Here is a 16,115-nt window from a genome sequence, read left to right as displayed (position 1 = left end):
TGAGTTTAAACCCCCATTCAGATGGATTTGATGCTAAAAAATACCCCTTCAATAAAAAAAAAAAGCAAATTACACACTAAAATTTTTTGAGCGTAGCCAATCCAATCGGGGGTTTTGAATTTAAACCCCTCTTCTACAGATGGCGTTTTTTAAAAGTTTAAAACCCCTCCAGATGGTTTTGAGTTTAAGATCCCCCTTACAGAGCATTTTGAGGTGGAAAACCCCAACAGATGATTTTGACGATAAAACTTCTCTTTTCGATATAAAATCTAAAGCAAACTACAGTCACTTAATTCCAAGAGCGTATTCAAGAGAGGTTACACATTTTTACCAGTGGGAGGGCTCCCTTAATAAACTGCAGTGAATAGTCATCTGCCGAAATTGAAAAACACTAAATGTGGCTCAACAAAGATGGCTAAGACAGATTTTAGGAGTCAGTTATAGAGATCGGGTTTAAATCAAGGAAATCCTATGCCGATCTGGGAGTCGACAGTTTAATAAGATTTTGAGAAAGCGATGCATGAGGTTTGCGGAACATGTTCTCCGACAAAATGAATTACGCATAAGAAGAGTTGCAATGACATCCTAGTACAACTTGACGCCACTCATTCATTGAGGTCCTCATGGCAGGTGGGAAGAGGCTTCAGACAATACCAGTGATAGATTTTTATGGAAACAGCTTGACGTCAAATGCTCCGAACGGCGCGGGAGGGTCTAAGTCAGTAAGAATAGCACATTAGGTTTTTGAAATAAAACTTTTTAATAGCAGGAAAATGCACTGTAGATTTCTCAGAATATGCATTTTGTTGGCTTTCAAAGTTGAAACCGCAAGAAACTATTTTTGTAACTCGAAGATTTTGTTTTTGCTTTTTACCAGTATCAGTCCTTAAAGGAATATGAATCATTTCACAGAGCTTGGATGAGGAGAGACTTGTCATTAGCAGTGGTTAGCTTGGGTCCTCCCCACAGCAGTATGGTGTTTCACGTAACTATACAGACCTAACAGATTGACGGCAAATGCGCCAAACGGCGCGGGAGGGTCTAAGTCAGTAAGAATAGCACATTAGGTTTTTGAAATAAAACTTTTTAATAGCAGGAAAATGCACTGTAGATACCTCAGAATAAGCATTTTGTTGGCTTTCAATACCAGAAATAGTGCTTGGCGGCGGGGCTTCGCCCCGCGCTGGGGGAGCCCCTAGCCCTCCCCTAGACCCCCTTGCTAGTAATGGCGGGGAATCTACAATTTTTCCACTAACTCATGGAAGAACCTATTCTAGGGCACAATAAACGTCTTCCGAAAGAATGAATGGTCAGAATGCAATAAAGATTATGTACACACACGCACACATAAATACATATAAAAAAAAAAAAAACCAAAAAAAAAATCCTGGCTACGCCCATGATACCCGAAACATTTAAAACAAACAAAAAAAACAATTTTTACAACAAAAAGGAATCTTTGAAACATTATTACTTTTGACCATCAAAATTAAATCACGTCTTGAATATTCCTTACGAATAAGCAGATCCGACAGGGATCCGACTCCGACGGGTTGATAACACATATTAAAGAAAGAAGCTTGTGAACTTTTTAATAAGACTAAAGTTTTTTATTGAAAAGTGGTGTAATTTTTTTGAAAAATCTCCTTCCATATATAATTTTAAAAATTAGATGGTTCACTTTCGGAAAAGATAAAGGTAGCCGCTGCATCAGAATTTTGAATGATCTAAAATATCATGATGCCCGATTTTCATTTTCTCTTCTAGTTTCTGAGATATAAACGAGACGGACGGACAGCCGGCAGACAGGCCACACAAAACTAATAGCGTCTTTTCCCCATTCTGGGGCCGCTAAAAATATACGTAGCTGAAAATCTATTAATAGATATATGGATCCATATCTAGTTACAATCTAATTGTATAAGTTAAGTTTGTTGTTAAAAAAAAAAGTTCTAGTATCCTAGCTAGGTCATGTGTCTTGAGCTCGCCATTTTCCCCGATTTCCATCCTAAAACGTCATTTCCGCTTTCGACCTTTACACCACCATTTCAATTCTTGTTACTTTTTTACACTTTCAAATGATTTTTTCTAGTATAAATATGTATTTCTTTAAACTCAAATTTTATAAGAACTATATTTGATACCACCTATTATCCAAATCAATAGTTATCTCAATTTCGAAAAAAACCTCTTCAATTGATTGGTCTTTAAAGTTAGGTACTCATTAGAGGCGCGCACTTAAAATATCGAAATTCAAAATCATTTGCATAAATGTGTTGAAAATATGGCAAATATTTACCTCCCCTACTGAGGAGCCTCAAGTGTTTGTTACTATTAATAGTGAATATTTGTAAAAGTGGAGTAAATGTGGTGTTTTTTTAATGAAAAACTGCTTGCATGAGTGATTTAAGAAAAAGTTTTTTCCTTACAGGAAAAAAAAAGTAGCCGTTGCATCAGAAGTTTCAATGGTGTAAATATTTTGACAGAGACAGAAAAAAATGGAGAAAGAAGGTTGAAAGATCTCGTGTGGTGCCCCAGTTGTCCAGCAATCAAAGGATAGGTGAAAGCAAATGTGAAGTTAAATGTGAACCTGGCCTAACTGAAGTCTTATAATGAATATCTAATTGACCTAATTGCTACGTCAAAAACAGAAAAAAACATTTCCGAAAAAAAAAATCCTTTAGTTAATTAAGTATTCTATGGATATAGTACAGCGCTGTAGTTCACGCATTAATTTGAAAAACTACCATCACAACAGAGATACAATACACTGATATCAAAGACAAACCGACACCAAATCTATTTTGATCCCCTGACAACCAAATCATTAAATAGAAACTATGTAATATAAACTTTTCACTTGTAAATTAGGAGTAAGTCTGTGTGTGAACGTACATTTTGGTATTCTATAGTTAAAATGTTTTGTTTGGTGTAAGGAATAAATTGTAAGAACATTTTTCTTGCGATAATAAAGATTATTATTATTTATTTTTACAGACACACAATCTCAACTAGACAAAAATGATTTTACAAATCGTTGTGGCCATCAGCCTGATGCAGTATGTCAGCTCTCAATGCAGCTATTCTTCATGGATGTCCAGCTTTGATTCAAAAGGACAATCGAAATGTAATGAGATCAACGCTTACATCAATGGACTGGACAGAAATGTCGTTGTCAACTGGGGGGACGATCCTCTCATTTACTTAGAAGGTGCTGAATGTTGTCAACCCCCTTCTCCTTGGAATACCGTGGAACAGCAGGTAGTCTACGAGGACTGGACTTCTGCGCTAGACAATGATTACTCCTGGGCTTATTGTCCTGTAGGCTACTTCCTTCAAGGCTTATACAGGTCAGATACTGGATGGCCAAGATGGAGTGGCTATCTTTTCAACCTCGAGCATGCAAGATGCGCCAAACCTGCCAACCACCCATTGAATTATGGGAAATGTGAGTATGTTGACATAAGTGTCTGCATGAGTCAAAAACGTAAATGTTTTTGTCCAGATGACTATTTTATAACCGGACTGTACCGAGCTGATGGAGATGACCTTTACTTTTTGAAAAAACTTTATTGCTGTACATTAGTAGAAAAAGAGTTAGTCATGGACGAGAAGAGTAAAATACAGACGCACATCATGGACACGACATTGTGGAATATGGCTACCTTAGCACATTACATGGGTTATGGCTGGTGCTATGGCTGCCACGGAATGGCTGTTGGTGAAGATTTTAATAGAAATGGGGACACATGGGAAGCTGATACACACTCGTTCTGGGGCTCAGGGTGTAATGGTGATAAAAATGGCGAAAGACTCAACTTGGTTTTCGGAGATTGGGGATTTGCTGTCAAGGAAATTATTTATGGGAAAAGTGTCGTAGATGAACTTCAAGCAGAAAGTGTAGACATTGGAGAACTTTACAATAATGCGACTTCAACTTCGACTGAATCTATTGATAGAACTAAGACGGTCCAGGACTCTGTCACTCATTCTACCACTAGTACTTTTTCCAACAGTCACGAACTTGGAATAGAACTAAATTTTCAAATTGCGTCAGTCAGTGGAAAAGCTTCTTATACGACTAAATTCGAATATTCAACATCAGGTACAAACACTAAGACTCTTGACAAAACTCAAGGCTTTTCTAAACAATCTTCAATCACGCTTGGACCAAAGGAAGGAGCTAGATACGAGATAATCATGAGTAAAAGTAGAACAACTGTACCATACACTGCAATCATTACCACCAAGTTTTCTACAGAAATGAGAGGATTCTTGCGCTGGGAAGACGGTAATGGTAATTTCCATCAAAAATATAGAACTAACAGAGATAGACCCACCTACAATTTTCGCTTTGGAAACGCCAACAATCCATTTTACAAAGATCTTAAGAAACAAAGTGATAACAACGATGGAGTCTGGATGTGGGGAATGTTATTTCAGAAGTTTCCAGATGCACGTCGAGTTATCAACAGACTTACTGATGAAACTCAGTATGAATTTACTTTAAAAGGGAGATTGGAAAAAGTTGAAGGCACATATATTAGTGTGAAGTGGGATAAATTAAAACAAAATCGCCGTGATGTCTCTAAAGATAAGCTTCCTTCAAGAAACATCACAACTTACATTGCTAAAGCAAGTCATGCTGATAAACCAGTTGTGGTTGAGTACCCACAGGTTAAGTTAAATAAACAGGAACCATTTAAACCTATTCAGATTCCTGTCACAGGATTGAAAGTCTAATCAAAAGTTTCGGCCTCTTAGAACTGGAATTGAGTCTTACTGCCTCATAAAAATAAATTTTGCTATGAATTCATTGCATAGTTAGCTGTATGAGACAAGTAAAACATTTCTTTAAAAGATAAGTTTTCTTTTCTAATTTTGTAGGAATAGATACATAGAGATCGATATATTAAGCTGTATTTATGTTGCTTTAAACATTGTCTGAAAATAGTTCGTCTTTCTAAATACAATATTTGAGCAGTGATTCCACAGCTGTTTGAACTCCAATTGAAAAATTAAATTCTAATGTGAACAAAAATAAATAACTTCATTAAAATTTTTAAAATTTTCATTGCAGTATTTTTTTATCATACATATATATCTAATATATAAAGCACATAATAATGCGAACGTATGTATAAGATACGTATGGAACAAATGTAACCGAACACAGCTACACCAAGCTGCATTACATTTCAAAAACATTCATACAGAAAAAGACATTAACCAACTAGTCAATGACCTCTGGAATTTCATAAAAATCTATCTTAAAAACATTATAGAAAATCATATACCACCTAAATATATATGAAATAAAATAATTAAATGCTAGTTTAATAATAGATTAGAGAAGCTTTGTAAAGAAGGAAACCCTATATAGAAAATTCAAAGAAACACAGGCAGAAAGAGTTTATAAAAGTACAGAAAAATTAATTACCTAACCCAAAACGTAAGCAGACAGCTGCAGAGTGAATAAAAGGAGAAGACAACTTAACACATAATGATAATGAAACTAAAGCTAACATCCTAAACAAATACTTTGCATCATCATTCTCAGCCCCATGAGACAAAGACATATTACTTAATTTGAACCAAGTAAACATAGGAGATATAGAAGTACAAGAAAATGGGAGTCCAAAAACTATTAGCCAGGATCAAGCCGAATAAAGCTTCTGGACCTAATGGTATTCCAGCTAGATTACTCAAAGAACTAAGCAATGAGCTAGCCCCAGTGTTCAAAATACTTTTTAGGCATCTCTAACCAGGGCAGAGTACCAACGGACTGGAAAGAAGTTAATGTCAGCCCTCTATTTAAAAAAAAAATCAGACCCAGGAAACTACATACCAGTATCAATTACCAGCATCACATGTAAAGCATAATATGTAGCAACATCATAAACCACTTAGACAAACATAATGTCCTCACCCCATATCAACATGGCTTTAGGAAATATAGATCATGTGAAACACAACTAATAGGTCTAAATTGCTGATTTTTCAAAAGGTTTAGATAACAGTGAGCAAATAGATGCTATCTTACTAGATTTTTCCAAAGATTTTGAAAAAGTTTACCACCATAGTTTGCTTAAAAAATAAAATATTTTGGCATTGATGGTCCATTGCATCAGTAGATTAAAGATTTTCTGATAGGGAGAGAACAAACTGTAATAATAAATGGCCCTAAATCAACACCAATAACAGTAAACTCAGGTATACCTCAGGAAACAGTCTAAGTTCCACTAGTATTTTTAATTTACATAAACGATTTACCGAATTGCATTAGTTTCGGAACAAAAGTCAGATTATTCGCATACGATAGCATAATACATAGGACAATAAAAGCATCTCTAGATACAGAAATTTTACAACGAGAATTAGATGAATTACAGAAATGGGACTTAAATTGGAGCATGTCTTTCCACCCAGAAAAATGTCAGTTATTAAGAGTAACAATAAATATATAACAAATTAATTCCTCTTATCTTATTCATGGTAAACCAGTAACACAAACTAAAAACGCAAAATACCTAGGTGTTATAATAAATGAAAAACTGTGATATTCTTATATTGATGAAACTATCAGAAAATCAAACAAAGCATTAGGGTTTAGTAAAAGAAATCTCTATAAATCAAATATAACTAAAAATGGTATTTGGTAGGGCCAATAATAGAATATGCATCCTCTGTTTGGGACCCCTCAAGAAAACATTAAGAAACTGGAACAGACACAAAATAATGCAGTGAGATTCATAACAAACGAATATTCACATTTGACTAGAGTAACACTTTTATGAAAATCACAAAATTTAGAAAGCCTTCAGAATAGAAGACTCAAAAGTAAAGTAGCAATTATTCACGAAACTGTGAACCATAATCTTCAAATACAAAAACAAAATGTAATAAAATACTCAGAAAGACACAAAGATAAATTCACATTTCACATTCCATATGAAAGGACAAATTTGTACAAATGCTCTTTCTTCCCTAGCGCTATTAGAGCATGGAATGGTTTGCCTGAGCTAGCCAGGTAAACTAGTGACTTGGCGGAGTTTAGGTCATTGGTTAATATGCTTGACTGAATGCATGACGTGTAGGACGTAATCATCTTCTTTTTGAAGTAACGTCTGTATTATATAAGATAAGATAAGTATGCATGTGTGTATGTATGTGTGTATGTATGTATGTATATATGTATGTATATATGTATGTATGTATGTATGTATGTATGTATGTATGTATGTATGTATGTATGTATGTATGTATGTATGTATGTATGTATGTATGTATGTATGTATGTATGTATGTATGTATGTATGTATGTAGTATGATATATGTATGCATGTATGTATGAGTGTATGTATGCATGTTTGAATGTATATATGTAGTACGTATATATGAATGCATGTATGTATGTATGTATGTATGTATGTGTTTAACTGCCTTGCTATGTAAAACACTTACTATAGAAGTGGCCGTGTTTTTAACTGCATATATATTTTTAACAGTTTTTAAAGAAATGGTTACTTTCTTGTTAGCACACTGAGCATGCCAAACTAAGTCTGATTAATAGAAAGTCTTACTTAGCTCAAAACATTTTAAATAAGTAGCGATTTGTTAACTGGCTGTGTGGTTAATGGCTTGGCTTCCATAACTGGAGTACTTGGTTGGAATCTCGATAAAGACTGGCATTTTGAATTTCGCGTTTTTTAAGACTCCACTGAGTCCACCTCAATGTTACGGGTAATTGACTTAAGTGATGGTAACTAAAGTGGTTGGTCTTTGTGCTGGCCACATGACACACTGCTCTTTAACCGTTAGCCAAAGAAATAGATGACATTAACATCTTCTTACCCATAGATCACAAGGTCTGAAATAGCAGATTTACTTATTATTAACAATACACATAATATTTAAGCTACATTAGTTTATGTTTGCATTATTGCGTGTTTTGTCGTATCGAAAAATACTATATATAACGAATAGTCTTTTACAGTTTGATGTCTCAAACAAGGAAACAAATAGCAATTGACAAGTGGTGGCATAAGCTGAATTATTCCCTTTAGTTTTAGACTGTCGTCTCAGGCGTAGTGAGCACAAACATTAAATAGAGACAGTAGATAACTATGCAATCTCTAGGCTGCTGATATAAACTCTTAAGATCTAGGTGTAAACTGCAGATATACACTCTTAAGATCTAGGTATAAACTGCTGATATAAACTCTTAAGATCTAGGTATAAACTGCTGATATAAACTCTTAAGATCTAGGTATAAACTGCTGATATAAACTCTTAAGATCTAGGTATAAACTGCTGATATAAACTCTTAAGATCTAGGTATAAACTGCTGATATACACTCTTAAGATCTAGGTATAAACTGCTGATATAAACTCTTAAGATCTAGGTATAAACTGCTGATATACACTCTTAAGATCTAGGTATAAACTGCTGATATACACTCTTAAGATCTAGGTATAAACTGCTGATATACACTCTTAAGATCTAGGTATAAACTGCTGATATACACTCTTAAGATCTAGGTATAAACTGCTGATATAAACTCTTTAGATCTAGTATAGACGTTGATATAAACTAATTAATAATTTTTTATGAAGCTCTGTCATTAATAATAAACAAGATTACAAAGAGAGTTTGTGTTACACAAACTCAGAGGCGGCCCCCGTCGAAGTCGGATCCCTGTCGGATCTGCATATTCGCAAATAATATTCAAGAGGTGATTTAATTTTGATGGTCAAAAGTAGGCCTAATAATGTTTCAAAGATTCAATTACCGTAAATTTAAATTTAAATTAAATAAAAAATTGTAGATTAGTTATAGTATATTATATTAGATCTAGACTCTAAAATAATTTTAATTAGAATATAAATCCAGATCTAGATATACTGTAATAAAAATCTAGATCTAGTTTAAAAAATCTAGATTAGATCTAAATCAAGATATAATTCTTTTTTTAAACGCGAGTCACATAACGAGGCTTAATAAACATTACTATACCGAGTTCTTTTTTCATTTCATTTGAAGAATTAATTCCATATAACGTCAGAGGGAAAAAAAACACTACGTCACACGGCCTAGCTAGACTAAAAATCGCATTCATCAATACGAGCCATTTATCGAGTGTTCATAGACTTTGGTGCACCGAGTGCGTTCTTTAAGCATTTCATTTAAAGAATTCATTCCATATGACGTCAAAGGAAAAAAACACTACGTCACACGGCTTAGTTAGACTAAAATATGTTTTCATTAATACGAGCAATTTTTCAAGGGTTAATAGACATTGGTGCACAGAATGCGTTCTTTTAGCATTACATTTAAAGAGTCCATTCATATGACGTCGTGGAAAAAAATTCCATTACCTCACAATAGGGTAGTAGAACCGGTACCATAAAAAAATGTCTTTATTTACACGAGATATTTAACGAGGGTTCATAGACATTGGTGCACTGAGTTCTAATAGAATTTATTTAAAAAGGATCAAAGCCGCATTGTTTTTGCGTTTTGTCTGTCAGTCGGTCTGTCCGTCATCTTGATATAAAAAAAAAAACCAACTAAAAGTTATTAAAAATTGATTAACCTTTATTTTACGTTTCAAAACATCGCAATAATTTTTAGGTATGAACAAAATTGAAAAGTTTATATAATAGATGTTTGTATAAATAGTAAAAGAAAAAGAGAATTTCAGATAAATGTAATACCGTTAATTAAATTTTTTGGATGGTCTCGTATAAAAATTAGATGTACTACAGCCATGTGGAGAGATTTTCAAACCTTACTTTGGTGTTTGGATTCTGTTTTCCTTAAAAATCGGAACATAATATTAAAGATAATTAGATTTTTTAATGTTTTAGGTAGAAAGTTAAATGTACTGTAAGAGAGAAGTGAGTTAAAATATTTTTCATAAAAATCCGTAAAAACATTATTTCGTAGATGAGAAGATTATTTGTTTATTAATTAGAAGAGGGAGTACAAACAATTATTTGGCGTTAGTAGATTTTTAAATAAATTCGTAAATTTCTGGCGACGATTTGTAAGAAACAAAATCCGGAACTTTTTTTTATCGATTACAAAACTTCTATATTATGTTTCAGCAAAAAAAATAAGTCTAAAAAGTAATTTTTAGTAATCAATTCTAGTAAATTACTTTTTTTTAAGCCCTGAACAACCTATTGTCGATATTTTTAACATTTGTTTAAAGATGAAAATACGGAACAATTTGATATTGATAACCAAATTATAGTGACGCATTGTCAAATAATATAAGTGTAATATTAGTAAATTATACGATTTCAAACAATCATTAGGCATAATTCATGTTTTATAAAACAATATCCGGAACATATTTACACTTAATGAAATATAAGTCAGTATAGAGATTTTGATTAAGCATTAATATGCTATTTACATAAAAAACGGAACAACATATTATTGATAATGTGTTTTTGCAACGTTTAAGCATGGAAATTGAATGTAATATAAGTTAGAAGAGCAAACAAACATTTGTTGGCGTTGATTAGTTTTGACACGAAAATCCGGAACAATCAATTTTAGATACTTAAAACTATTGAGATGTTACGGGAGGAACATTAAAGGGTAAATTAGATTTTCAATAGCTTTTAGAGTTCTAGTTTTTTTAATCTAATCGTGACGGACATACCGACTAACAGACAAAACGCACAAAAATAATCTTCTTTTATTCGGATGGGGGCACTAAACAAAAAATAAATAAAATCTGATTTTTAAAAAAAGTTTAAGGAATTGGTTTAGCACCTGATCATGTTGCGACGTTACGCTACTGCACGAAAATCGCTGCATAAAAAGTCCATTTAAAAATATGTGCGTGATATTTACATACAAAGTGCATTATTAGCCTTTATAAACATACAGAAATGTTTTCTTTTAATTTTAGCAGCTAGTTGACCAGAAAAAACGTCTTTAACTATTATTTATATTTGTTGTAAACATTTCCTGTACGTTTTAAAAATATATTTGACTTAGTGATACTGAAAATACACGACAATCTTTGTTAGCATATTGTAACATTGCCTCCCTTACATTTACGTAATTGTTTTAGAATTGGTTTATTTTTATGAAAAAATTGCTTGCATAATTAATTTTATAAATTAAACGGTTTGCTTTTAGAAAACCAAAAGCAGCCGTTGCACCTAAACTTTTCAAGCCGCATTTAATGATGAAATAATATTTTTCAAATCTCTTCTAGATTTCGAGATCTGAGTGTGACAGACGGACAGACGGACAGACGGACATTTTGCACAAACCTAAATGCGGCTTTTTCCCCTTACGGGGGTCGCTAAAAATACACTGTATAATTATGTTCTACACACACTGTTAGACTATCAGCTATCTCTAAAGTTTATTTATAGTTGTTTTTTTTTCCTGGCCATCATCGACGCCTCTTCACTCAAAAATCGCTCGCAATTCTTCCTGTGATTAATGTTTTATATTTCTTCTTCTTTGTCCTAAGCATTGAGTGTAACACTGTTGGAACTCTAGGCCAAATAAAGCTTGCCCCAATCTGACTGTTTGAACATAATTTTATCTAGGAAATATTCATGTAGATGTAATGTATTACCAACGGTTGACATTTCAGGACGCTCGGTATAGAATGGAGGTCAAAGGCCGAGTACATTTAGGAAACTCCCCCATATTGCTTCCTCTGTATCACATCAGCCAACTACAACTACAACGATGTGGTACGACACATCAGCGAGCTGCCTGCAGGTCGGGGTGGTTTAAGGGACTCCTCCCAAGAACAAAAATCCTGGTTAAGCGAATGTATAAATCTACTAGACTTCACTTTATAACATTCTAACAAAAGACTTTTAAATCTAGACTTATAAGACGGTGTTCAAATTGTTCCTAAACATGAATATACATGTATTTATATCTTACAGCGGAAATCCCGAAGAAGAATAGTCTGTTCAAGATAAAGTACCTGGTGTCCAAGCCTAACTTGGTTGAATAATTTCTCATGGAAAGCTAATATTGACTCGAACTCATTTTGAAACAATATTTTAATGATGAAAATGGGTGAACGTGAAAACACTGAAAAAACACTTTCACATTTCAATAGTTGTAAATGTCATTGTACAAGGCAATTAGAATAAAAAATATTTTTAATTCAGCCTACAGTCTAGAAAAAACCGTTGTTTACGTCGAGTCTTTTTCGTTGTAGCTTTTGCATATAACAATTGGTCTATTATTGACTTGAGAGAAGTTCTTTGCATTGTAACTTGTCAAATAGTTACGTTCAGACGTATAATATTGCAGTTAATGTATGAAATCTAGGAAAATTAAAGAAGAATTTTGTCATGTATTCATTATGGCTTCTTAGCTTCATCTAACATGACATGATGCTAAATCCTAGTTACAGGGTAAAGCATACATTTTGTACCTAAGGGAAATGCCAGACTTTTCCTTGATCGACTTCAAATCAATGCCTTTGTGTTCTAACGAAGATTTCATCTAATACTTTTTTGGACATTAAAGTTGGAGCAGTAAGTCTAAATATAAATGTAAAATGTGTGTTTACAAAAAAGGAGGGGTGGTGAATGAGTAGTAAAGCGCTTGGCTCCTTAGCCGGAAGGACTCAGGTTCGGATTCTGGTAAAAACTGGGATTCTTAATTTCGGGATTTTTAGGGCGCCTCTGAGTCTACCCAGCACTAATGGGTACCAGATATTAGTTTGGAAAAAGTAAAGGCCGTTGGTCGTTATGCTGGATACATGACACACTCATTAATTGTTGGCTAAGGAGACAGATGAACTTAAATTATCTTATCTGGTAGGGAAAGTTAACTAGTTTAATTTTAACATCAATGCGCTTTACAGAAATGAAGTTTACAAGTGGTAGTACAAGGCTCTCACTTATTACACTGATTACACCTGGTCATTTTGTCATGTAGGTTACTATCTTTAAGGCTTGCGCAGGTCAGATACTGAATGGCCAGAATTAAAATGCTATCTTTTTAATCTAGAAAACGCAAGATGGAAACTAGCCAATCCCCCGTCTAATTATGGAACCTGTCAAGATATTGTATTTCCGATACCACAGTCATCTCTTCTATCATCACTGTCGGATACAGACCTGTGTATCCTATTCTAACTCGCAATCTTATACACTTGTAAATGCCCGAAAAAAAAATAGGTATATAGTGGAAGAACGGGTATTGATAAATGTCAATTTATTGTAAAAGGTAGAATGGCTGTCCCGACGTGTGAGGGAAAACCGAACCTCTGGAACATGACTGGAACATAACGATATGTAGAGCTAGACACACATATGATGTCAACACAAACAAACTATGTCGACGGTCACCTGCGGGACACCACATTGGACAGTATTACATTAACACCTGAGTGAAGTTAAGTGCAAAGTAATCTCTTTTACAAAGGTTGGTCAGCTGTATAAAGGGAAAATAGTGTTTTCATTAAAACCTTGATTTTTTTATATTTTACATTTTATGTTATTTGTTGTCGTTTTTTTTAATCTCCCAAACACTAGAGTAAGCACGAAACTTTTAGAAATGGGAATTTCCGAAAGTATGACGTAACACAAATTTTCCAAATTATACTATTTGCTACTCGTCATAAGGTTGCAATATATTATATTTTCTTGCTATAGTAAGTTATTGGTTCAAACTGCATGCCATAACAGATAGATACACTTAACAAATATTGCAAAGCTATTGTATTAACTTAAGGGAGGCAACTCTACATTTTTAATATGGTTGATTGTTGATTGTTGATTTGAGGCACATCGGCACAATTTAGGCCATGTCGTGCCTGCAGTCCCTTAAGGACTACTCTCTCTCTAAACAACAAGGGCCAGATTCTATACAGTCATATAATTAAAATTAAGGTCTATTCACAGTTAAAATAGTAAAGGTAGTAAAAATTTAAATATTTGGTAAAAATCTAATGTAAATAGTGCATGTTCACAAATTCAGAAATCAGATCTTCGTAGATAGCCCCACTTCCCGAATAAAGCCCAGTACCTTCCCAGGGTCGACATTATTAAATAGTGTTTTTAGATTAGTGGCTCTAAAATGTTTCGCCCTGACATCCTGGTATCTGGGGCAATCAACGAGGATATGTTCCACGGTGAGGCGAGAGTCACAGTACTCGCAAAGTGGGGGCTCCTCTCTCTTCAGTACAAAAGAGTGCGTGATGTAGGTGTGGCCAATCCTAAGTCTGGACATGGTTGTGCTACCACGCCTTGTCAGACCCTTAGATGTGGGCCGCCACCTGACATCCGCCACAATCTGCCTGAGTTTACTGTGAGTCTCAGCCTCCCATCGGTTCTGCCACTCTCGATAGGTGGCAGAGGCAATACTTTGTCTCAGGTCCGAGTAGGGAACTTGGGTTCCTGACACTGCATGATTTAGGGCTCTCTTTGCTTCTCTGTCTGCGGCTTCGTTTCCCTCAATGCCAACGTGGGAGGGGACCCAGATGAAGGTGACATCCCTACGGTCGGCTGTTATTAGGTCCAACAGCTTCAGGCTCTTATGTACCAATGGGATGTCAGTCTTCATCCGCCCCAAAGCTTGCAATGCAGATTTGGAGTCGGAGCAGATTATAAATTTACTCCTTTCTGATGCTTTTACGGCCATAAGTGCAAGCAATATTGCGTGCAATTCGGCCGTAAAGATGGAGCAGCCATCGGGGAGTCTACGGGAGATTGTTTTGTTCCGAAAGGAGCAGGCACACGCGACCTTTCCCTCCATTTTGGATCCGTCTGTGTAGATGGTGCCACAATCTCCGTAGCTCTCCTGCAGTTCCCTAAAGTGGACTTGTAGTATGCTTGGGTCTGTATTTTCTTTTTTGAAATTAAGGAGGGATAAATTTAATTTAGGTTTATTCATTAGCCAAGGAGGATTCTGAGGGGTTTCTATTTTAGAGATTTGGTCAATGGGTGGGGTTAAATTTTGGATGGGTTCTCTCATTCGAAGGCCCAACGGCTGTATGACGTTAGGCCTTCGATTGTATAATTCTACCTCTGTGGGGTTAAATATGGGGTCAAAAGCAGGGTTCGTTGGGTTGGATTTTAGCTTGACTATATACTGCATTGCAAGCTTTTTCATTCTTATATCCATGGGGAGTTTTCCAGCCTCCACATTGAGACTTGGGATAGGTGATGTACGAAACGCGCCGAGACAGAGACGCAGGGCAGCATTTTGTATTGGTTCCAGTATTTTTAGGTACGACTTCCTTGCTGCTCCATATATTATGGATCCGTAGTCTAGCTTGGATCGAATTAGACTCCGATAGAGCAGCAGCAAGGTATCTCTGTCAGCTCCCCAGTCCGTATGGCTGAGTACTCTTAGTATGTTTAATGACTTTTGGCATTTCTTCTTAAGTTCCTTAATGTGGGGGAGAAAATTAAATTTGGAATCTAAGGTGAGGCCTAAAAATTTTGTAGTTTTCACGACAGGGATCTTCTTTTTGTGTATAAATAGTTCAGGGTCTGGGTGGAGCCCCCTTAGATTACAAAAATGCATACTAACTGTTTTGGAGTCAGAGAATTTGAAACCATTATAGTTTGCCCAACCCTGAATTTTGTTTAAACATAACTGTAATTTCCTTTCTAAGGTGTTCATGTTTTTCCCATAAGTAAGAATGACAAAGTCATCAACATACAAAGAGCACTCTATGCTAGGGGACAGCGCATTTATGATGCTATTTATTTTAATGTTGAACAGGGTGACTGACAGAATGCTGCCCTGGGGTACACCCATTTCCTGGTCATGAGTGTCAGAAGCGGAGTTGCCCACTCGGACCTGAAATTTTCGGTCTTTCAGGAATTCCTCCACAAAACGGGGGAGGTGTCCCTTAAGCCCCATAAGCGCCAGGTCACGTAGAATGCCATGTTTCCAGGTTGTGTCATAGGCCTTTTCTATATCGAAGAATACAGCTACTAGATGTTCTCTTCTGAGTAATGCATTTCTAATATAAGCTTCCAGCCTTACCAGGTGGTCAGTTGTTGTCCGCCCCTGCCGGAATCCGCACTGGTAGTTTGAGATTACTTTATTCCTTTCCAGGTACCAGACCAGCCTACTGTTAATCATTCTTTCCATG

The 16,115-nt window shown here is 35.2% G+C and overlaps 1 protein-coding gene across 1 annotated transcript; it reads left to right on the top strand.

The window, feature by feature from the left end:
• The first annotated feature begins 3,006 nt into the window (after positions 1–3,006).
• Positions 3,007–5,004, top strand: LOC129926914 (uncharacterized). Its single transcript, XM_056033528.1, has one exon. The coding sequence runs from the start codon at positions 3,022–3,024 to the stop codon at positions 4,741–4,743; it is 1,722 nt and encodes a 573-aa protein (XP_055889503.1). The 5' UTR covers positions 3,007–3,021; the 3' UTR covers positions 4,744–5,004.
• The last annotated feature ends 11,111 nt before the right edge of the window (positions 5,005–16,115 follow it).

The sequence above is a fragment of the Biomphalaria glabrata genome, chromosome 6, assembly GCF_947242115.1.
Source record: "Biomphalaria glabrata chromosome 6, xgBioGlab47.1, whole genome shotgun sequence".
NCBI classification, from domain to species: Eukaryota; Metazoa; Mollusca; class Gastropoda; family Planorbidae; genus Biomphalaria; species Biomphalaria glabrata.
This window is presented reverse-complemented; position numbering and strand designations above follow the sequence as displayed.

Bases quoted from the DNA above. Each gene is read 5' to 3' on its own strand.
- LOC129926914 (XM_056033528.1), top strand. From the start codon at position 3,022: ATGATTTTACAAATCGTTGTGGCCATCAGCCTGATGCAGTATGTCAGC.